The 8,964-nt window shown below is 42.0% G+C and overlaps 1 protein-coding gene across 1 annotated transcript; it reads right to left on the minus strand.

Moving 5' to 3' along the window:
- Nucleotides 1–1,650: 1,650 nt before the first annotated feature.
- Nucleotides 1,651–8,822, minus strand: POLR2I (RNA polymerase II subunit I). The gene is made up of 6 exons (XM_032962897.2): nt 8,613–8,822; nt 6,411–6,465; nt 5,352–5,425; nt 4,801–4,875; nt 3,514–3,565; nt 1,651–1,880 (listed from the first exon to the last, which is right to left on the minus strand). Exons 1-6 carry the CDS (start codon nt 8,675–8,677, stop codon nt 1,818–1,820), a joined length of 384 nt encoding a protein of 127 aa, XP_032818788.1. The 5' UTR covers nt 8,678–8,822; the 3' UTR covers nt 1,651–1,817.
- Nucleotides 8,823–8,964: the final 142 nt, after the last annotated feature.

Consider the following 8,964-nt stretch of genomic DNA (forward strand, 5'->3'; position numbering starts at 1 on the left):
TGGTGTAGTGTATAGTGGTGTAGTGTATAGTGGTGTAGTGTATAGTGTAGAGTGTAAAGTGGTGTAGTGTATAGTGTAGTGTATAGTAGACTAGTACAGCACTAACGGTGTGTTAAAAAGCCAAGCCACAACATTTACAATCCGTGTACGACGTTTCGCCAGCAATTACAACCAGCTAATGGAATATATCGACCATTGGAGTAAACTTACGGGAATATTTGGTGTTCGCACTTGAGATAATTACTTAGTTTAACACTGCGCATCATGTTATGAATTATTATGAGATAATTACTATCCACTGGCATTATCAATGCTGGATAGATATTGACAGCCGTCATTGACGGTTCTATCAACAGCTCTATCAGCTGTCCCTATTGTGCTGTTAATTTTGTCTAAATCGAAGTGTTGCATCCGAATAATCTCTTGCTGCTCGAATACCCCCATGGTGTTTTCTTACAAGACTTAATGCCACGGCTGAGTATATTTTGTAACGTTTTGACCAAGAATTGGCTCATATAATAAACTACGCATCATATTTCCCGAGGCTACGCTAAACGGTAATTTTGGAACGTATATTTTAAATGGAAAGCTGAAAGAGCGTGGTACATAGCTTACACAATACCACATTATAAATTATAATTGTATATTTAAGAAGTCACGTGACAGTCGAAATGTAAGCGCCCCAATTTTGCTCCGAAGGACAACCGCAGGGGTTAAAAAAATGTTCCACATTGTTTATCCTCAGTTAGAATCTGATGCAAGGCCGAGAAACGAGAGCTTGATGCAATGCTTGCATGAGTCACGGGAGCTATGGAGAATGTAAATACTGCACATAGTAAACTGGCAATCCCACAGCAACACAAAAAATAAACAAATAAGTGAATTACGTCACTGCGCCCAGGGCATAGGAACGATACAGACGCACCTTTTGACACCTTTAGGAATAACACTCTAAACAAAAGGCACGCGGCACTCTTTCAGCAGGTTAAATATAGTATCAGAGATAAAGACTTCACTTTAAAACGTGGGTTTACTGTTATTTCAAGATTAGTGATTTTTGTTAACAATCAGTTCTCAAGGTGTAATGAATTTCCTTTCCCACTATGACACAAAAATCATGCCAAGACCACAAATGACGGAGAAATCACTGATTTACAAAGTACACTACTTCATTAAAATGACGAGGTAGTCAGGTGGGTCAGACGTCAGACACCAATTGTAGTAAGTTGTTGGTTTCAGCCTGGTCACCAGTAACTGCACACATTTCTTTTGAATGACACATTCGTTTTTCACTTGGCTTGGTTAATTTCCAAGATAATGAAATATACTGAATATAGACACACGACTCATGCGATGAACATTCCACGATATTACAGCTTGTGGGAATGTGGGCTCCTGGTGTGGCTAAAATGGACCACATGAAGGGATCTCAGTAGTAGTTCCGTCATATCTCCTTCCACGGGTCATGCTCTAACATGTAGACATGGTGGGGGTCGCACTACTCTGTGAGAGTTCCGAATGGATGTCCCTCCGTCTCACAACACGATGCTCACAGCGACATTGGAACAAAATAGCGAGCAAAAAAATTGAAGAAATATCCCGACACCAATAACACAAATATCATTAGTATGAACACACGCAGACATGACAGAAAGTTACTCAAAAACATTTATTTTAGTAACACAAGACGACAGATAATGTACATCACGGACGACATTCGTGTTTAAGATGCTAGGTTTTTCTGCATTCGTGGCAAAGGCCAGAGGCCCGGGCATCTCGGCCACCTGGCGAACAGCCCGACAGCACGCTCGCTCTCGTTACTCGGTCCAGCGGTGTCCGCAGTGTGGTGCGGTGCACACGTAGTACAGCCTCATGGCGTCCTGAGTGACAAGAGATGATAGATGGCACGTGTCAAAAGGCAACAAAGACAAACCAATTACAAAACGTTCTGTAAATGGCGAGGCATTAGGCAGAAATGTGCATACATGCTGGAAACAAGAGTACTAATAATATTACTACTACACTGTGCTTACTTTGTGTTTTTTTTTTCTGTCATACAAACTCAAGCTGTGCAGAAACATCGCTCGGTGAATAGTTACGCGCTAAACTGGAATGCCGTGCGTAATTCAGTACGCATCCTTCTCTGGACCGCTGGTTGTGCCTCATAAGTTGCTGTTGCTGTGTTGTCAGACCCACGACCGATGGCAGAGATGGAAACATGTCTCACGTTTCATATGCCTAAATGCTATTGTGGCACACTATCCACCATGGCAACTGCAAAGCGATTATATGGGACATTACGCCACAGGCTGTCGCCTCAAGGTCCAATTTGCTGGATGCTCCATCCACCCAGGTGTTGCTAAAGAGGCACTCAAACGTTAACGGAACATTGCACTGCAAAATCGCCGGGTTACATGTTTTTTTTAAGATGAAAAAAAAACCGATGCATTGTAAGCTAAAATATTAACGCGATTTAGACGAATGAAAACAAGTTTGGTGAGGCTCCCTCTATTTATATAACCATAAACATACCCTCTGCAGCTCGCTTTTAATAGCCTAAGTAAGCACGCGGTGTTGGGTGTGCAGCGAAGGTATGCGGCATTTGAGTGAGGCTGGAAGGTAAACAAAGAACTTTAAATTTATTTTCCTCTTATATGAATTAGTTAATTCATCCGTTGTACAGCTCTTCGCTGTGCTTTCTGCCTGTACAAAGAGGTAAAACCCCAAAAAACACATTTAAGAGCTTACATCTCAATTATCAGGAGTCAGATTATTCGGGATGCAGATTAATCCATGCTTGCAAAACAAAATAGAAATTTTTATTTTGGATTGCATACTCATTGGTGCCTTTTACACGCCGATTCTATTACCGGCTGCTCTTTAAAGAAATAAAAAACGACACAATTGTACGTCTTCACTCCCATTCAACAAGGTAAACAACACGTTTGTATAGTAGAATTTACATACGTTTTGTATTACCTGTGTTTTCACTCTATCATCTGGGCCATCCCTCCCCCACCAATAACCCCAGATAATCATGCTTCCTGTACACGTTTTAACAAGCTTACTAACAAATCCATTCAGGGAGCCTCCTGTTTGTGAGGGAATTTGACCTCGGGAAGAAATGTGTGCACACAGGAAATATTAACACGTGACGTGCACATTGGTTATAGGCAAGCGTGTACACTCTGATGCATGCCAATCATGCTGGTATTCAGAACATTACTTTTCTTCATGCAATGCAATTTTTCCCTTAAATTTTTGCCATTCAAATAAACAACATTACAGATTTGTCCTTTGGTATTGGTAAGCTGTGCGGTTAACGTCGTTGGGATCGATTTATGAGTTTTGTCCTCATATGGACAGACGGGCAGACACACAAGTACGTTCTGGGCCACGAGAAATGGTGGCTTACTGAGGCCCTCATCCAGCAGTGGATTGACTTTGGCTGATGATAATGTTTTTGGGCACAGCAATGAGTAAGCTTGTGGATTAATAAAAGTATTGGCTCACCTCCGCCCTTGCGCTGTGCGACTGGAAAAACACGGCTTCTTTGTGGCCGCATCTGTGGGGTCAGAATTGAACAAACATCGTTCACGGTCTCCAGGTTCCACGTCAACGACAGTTAACAAAGTACAGTAAAACCTTGGATTGCGAGCATAATTTTGTAATCCAAAGCACTCGTATATCAAAGCACTCGTATATCAGTTGTGATCACGTGACGCTCAGCAGACAAAGCGTACACGTACTGCTCGTATTGCAAAACCCTCGCTCGTTTATCAAATTAATATTTATTTAAATTTTTTGCTCGTCTTGCAAAACACTCGCAGACCAAGTTACTCGCAATCCAATGTTTTACTGTAATTGCCAATTCGATTTTTGTTTATTTCACGTCATTCTAGTCACCTATTTTTTGTGTATAAACATAAATACTGACTTCATGTTGTCAAATAAACACAATTAGGATGCCACCCATCCAATCATGGTTATAATCAGGACTCTGCTCTAAAAAGAATGCACTCATCACAGTACATGTCACCAATAGTGACTTTGAAGAGTGAAACAAATCCAGGAAGTTACTAAACTTACTCTTTGGTTCTTTCGGTAAAGTCACGTAAGTAAAAAATAAAATAAGAGATACAAATATTTTTAAAATATCTTCTTTTTATTTTATACCTACGTGACTTTACCGAAAGAATCAAAGAGTATGGATCCTTGCAGCCACGAAAACTTCAAATCTAGTTACTAAACTTACTTTCATTCGAATAAGCTGAGGGGTGGTGCACTGTGGTACTCTGAACTGGTCGAGTTACATTCCTGGCCACTGCTAACACACCAGTGGCGAGTGATAGCAGAATCGTTGCCCACTTAAGCAATAAGAGCCGGCCAGCGTGAAGTATGATGAAATAACTCTCACAATCCACAAGGCGTGCAAGTTATTTCTCCTACTTCTCAATAGAACTCAGTGGATGAATAACACTATGTAACACGATTTTTGTTCCTGGGTAGTAAGTGTTATTTTCTAATTGCTTACGCCTCACAAGTATAAAAAATGGCTATTATTCCCCACAAACTTTGCTTTTGTGGCCAGGACTTTACGTGAAGGAATGACACAAATGCACACCACGTTTTCTCATTGAAAATAGGTACATTTAAAAATATCACTGTCCTGGTCACAAAAGCAAAGTTTGTGGGGAATAACAGCCATTTCTATACAGTTGAGGCATAAGCAATTAGGAAATAACACTTACTACCCAGGAAAAAAAAATATTGTTACACAGTGTATTTTATGCTGCTCACTTTGGACATGGGTGGTCTTCTGTACGGGGCAGTGTAGGGTCCTGGGCCACGTCGGCAATGATCTGAGTCAGCTCGCTGGGAAACGAGAGAGGGGCGGAGGGCATCGAAGACAAAAAACATCGACACAAATCTCAAGCGCTCTTTGATGTAACAACCATAGATGGTGTAAGACAGTTCGGGTTGGTGTGGAATCGTGACAGTCTTGGATTCAAGGTTGGGACACGCAAGGCTCAGGAAGAGAGCCTTTTAGACCAAGTTCAAGTGTCAAGGTCAGTCAAAGCTGAAAGCTTGGCATTTCATTTTGGCCCAACATTTGACTTACAGTAAAAATGAGCAATCATTCACAATTTAGAAACATTATGAAAATTACCACGACGAAGAATAACGCATTACAAGTTCTCTGACTGAGAGCGCCTCTGGTTACATGCCCGTGGCCAAGGTCAAGGAGGGATTGTCCTTGAGGCTGAGGACTGGCCTCGAGGCCACCTATATGTTGGATCATCTTTCCAAGTTATCCTGACCCCATGTTCCAGACAGGAAGACAGACTCACTCGACTTCGTGGGTGATCTTGTTGACGTAGATGCAGCTGTTGTCAGCTTCCTGCTGGTAGTCACAGTTCCTGCACTGAGCACAAACATAAAGAGACCTCCACTCACAACCACAATGCTTACAAACACAAACATCGTGCCAGCTGAACAACTGTAATGAGTGCCGTCACTTATTTGGTCAAACACCGCTGATGTGAATTGAGAGGGTGTCCTGGGAAAAGCTGATAACCAAAAATATATATATTTCAGTTTAATTAACTGCAAGGGCTAACATCAGTGGTTAGTGATATGTGAACAAGTCTTGAGTCACCCATTGCCAATCCGTATATTTACGAATTCGTGTGAAGCAAGTTAAATAACCCCCATGACCAACACAGCGGGAGCAGATCTTCATCCAGCAATAGAATGACAAAGGATCGTCTAATTACTTTCTCAATTGACAGCAGTCCTGAATGTATTACCACTGCATACAAAATTAGGTATTACCTGAAAATGTCTGGAGCATTTCGTGGAAACAATATCAAAGCACAATTCTACGACATTCTATTAACCGCATGCCCTAAACCTAACAATATAACCTGTGGTTGAGATTTTTAAAGCGTCAAACAGTCCAGGTAAAAGTCTTTCTGACAGATTCAGTGTTCTGCTATAAAGCTACCAAATTTGTGGGCTGGGGGGCAGGTGGGGGGCTCAACTTGGACACGTGGTGAGCTGGCAGCCCCCCCTCCTCCTATTAAGCCCTGCCCACTTTTACTGAGCCCACTCAACCACTCGCCCGTTCAAGCAGTGGCCTCGCTTTTCTTTCCTGAGCTTGGCCCTGCCGACTGCTGCTCATAGGCCCCCACCCACAAAGATAGGCCCATTTGTTTACCTATGTCCGTGAGTCGAACATGATTGCAATAAAATGTTTTAACCGTGACCAAATGCTTTTGGGCTCCAGGAAAGCCTCTGTGAAACCACTTGGGACTGTCCCAGCCCAAAACCAAAATGCATAGTGGCTTTACTTTTTTTGATACCAGGAGAAATGTGTTTGTTTCAGTCTTAAAATAAGCAGCACTTACAGAGTAGAGGAGAATCCTGTTCTCCTTATCCTCCTTCGGGTAAAGCATGTTGTTGCTGAAACGGAATTAAACACGTTGTTCCCATGTTATTACTGCGGCACCTGTAAACCCCTCTCCTGTATGAGTTGGCATGGTTAATTGTAGAGAAATTACAGGAAGAGAACATGCTTTGTTGTTTCAACAACATGCGAGTAAATACTATGTAAGTCAACCTGCCCATTGGTTTTCTAAACCGGTTTCAACATTTTGGGTCTCATCAGCAGTCAGGCTTGCTAAATAAATGCTGGTGGGTTGAAATGTTATTGTAAAAAGCACGAAAACTGACAGGCTGATGGACCAAAAGAAATACTGCTTTTACTTGTGTGGAGCCAGAATGGAGTTCCACGGTTGAGCTTAATGAGTTTGTTATTTGAACCAGCGTTTAACCAAACACCTAAACCTATCCAATAATCCCTCCGAGTCTTACAACTTTATTTACGAAGGTTCCTATATTGCCACGTTTGGTCAATTCCTTGTGAAGAGTTGTTAACAGCCATGATCAACCCACTGTTGGATGAAGGCCTCACCAACAATGACAACCTATTTGCTTCAGTGGTTGTTGCAATACGCCACAATTCATATGCGTTCATTCATTCTATTTGCTCCATCGCGCGTCAGTGGACATGTCCATACCTGTCAACCCCTTATCAGTGCCTACATTATTACATACCAATTCAGCTGTTACTCCGTGCCCTTATACATCTCAAAGTTCATCCTACAAAGTCCCATCACAAGGGAGATGCACAAATACAAACAAAATTTGCCCGTATTGAAACGGCTGTACGCCGTATGGACCTGAAAACTCAATGGCCCTGCTGAAGAAAAGGGGGTAAACCCGTATGGATTGACACGTATGCATCACTCCTTCCTTGGGAGACCATTCCATCACTCGTCTAGTCCATCGGCTCCCGTCGAGAGGACACCACCACCCACGAAGCCAATAAATCGGCTCACGTGCAGGTGGCCAAGTAAATTGTGGTAGATCATGACAGCGAGAGATGGTAACGGGCTTATAGGAGGCCTTCATAGAGCAGTGGATAGGTCATGACGATGAATGTATTACTGAATCTGATACATTGCTATCAAACCATACGGTTTTCCCCGTATTCTTGAACAGGGAAATTTAATTTTTAGGTCCATACAGCGTAAAGCCGTTTCAGTAAGGGCAACCCCCCCAACCCCCCCCCATAATTTGTGTCTATTTGTGTTTTTCTCCCTTGTAGATGGGTCTTTGTATGATGAACGTTGAGATTTATAATGGGCACGGGGTGGCCAATTAAGGTCTGAATTGGTCTGTAATAAGACAGGCACTGATAAGGGGTTGACAGGTATGGGATCGTGAGATTGTAAATGGCTTATAGGAGGCCTTCATAGAGCTGTGGATAGATCATGACTATTGTTGTAGTATAAAACTGATGTTGGCAGGGCACGGAAACAGGAATCTACCAACTTCTTTGTACCGAATGAAATAGTAATACATTATATTCTTAGCTCTTTCAACAATATTGTTTTATATATATTTTATTATTTTATTGTTTCCCTTCAACGTGACTTTACCGAAAGAGCTAAGAATATGAATTACTGCAGTCACGAAAGCTTTAAATCAAAAGTAATACATTAGTTATAATTGCTACTACCGATAGGAACGGTTACTCAGTCTACTAGAATGTATACTGCTGATTGTAACAGTAGAATGTTCTGGCAAGTGTTCCGTTATAGCTTCTAAAACATTTATTCAGCGATGCGTTTTTTTTAATCTGTTACTTATGAAACTAGTCTCCAATTAACCCTCGCCAGGCTGAATAAATGAGAAATCGCCTGGTCACGGTCAGTTGGATATTGTCCTTCATACAACAAAGAGTTGGTGCAGTGCTAATCTCCTGTTAACAACCACTCAACGATGGAAATTCCGCGTTAATATGACGGAGTGGAGTATATCCACAGCACCACCAACACCGTTGACTTCCCACAAAGCGGTACAGTATTTGTTTTATGCGCCCCGGGAAGTGAAATTAATTGGCCACAAGCGTCTTCGCCAAAGAATAATCAACCCAACACATTCGTGTCAATAGCTGTGTTTGTGGCCGACAAAGGAAACCATACAAAAGGCGGGCGTTTAAGCAATGGCTCTTCACAACACAACGTGTGTGTATATATACTCACCACTCCTGACAAAACTTAATTCCGACAAAGCCGGGTCCCTCGCTGACTGCTTCGCCAAACTCCATGTTTCTATTGGCAACAACTACAATAACAACGTGAATAATTATGAACGGTAACAATCACAACATCGCCGTGATGATGAAAGCTGCGAGCGAGCCACCGCTGTCAAACCACGTGCGTCACCGCGCAGTGACTGACCCCGGAAGTGATGATGCGTGCACAAATGTACATTTTTTTTACCCAACTAATTAATTTTAACGAAGATAAGAATACAGTGTTGCCGCAGCTCAACGCTACAGTGAAATAGATGTAACAACAACAAATATGGATATAAATAGTGCGCGTGTGTGTT

Source organism: Petromyzon marinus, chromosome 29 (genome assembly GCF_048934315.1).
Source record: "Petromyzon marinus isolate PM22_M1 ecotype Great Lakes invasive population chromosome 29, UKy_Petmar_22M1.pri1.0, whole genome shotgun sequence".
Lineage (NCBI taxonomy): Eukaryota > Metazoa > Chordata > Hyperoartia > Petromyzontiformes > Petromyzontidae > Petromyzon > Petromyzon marinus.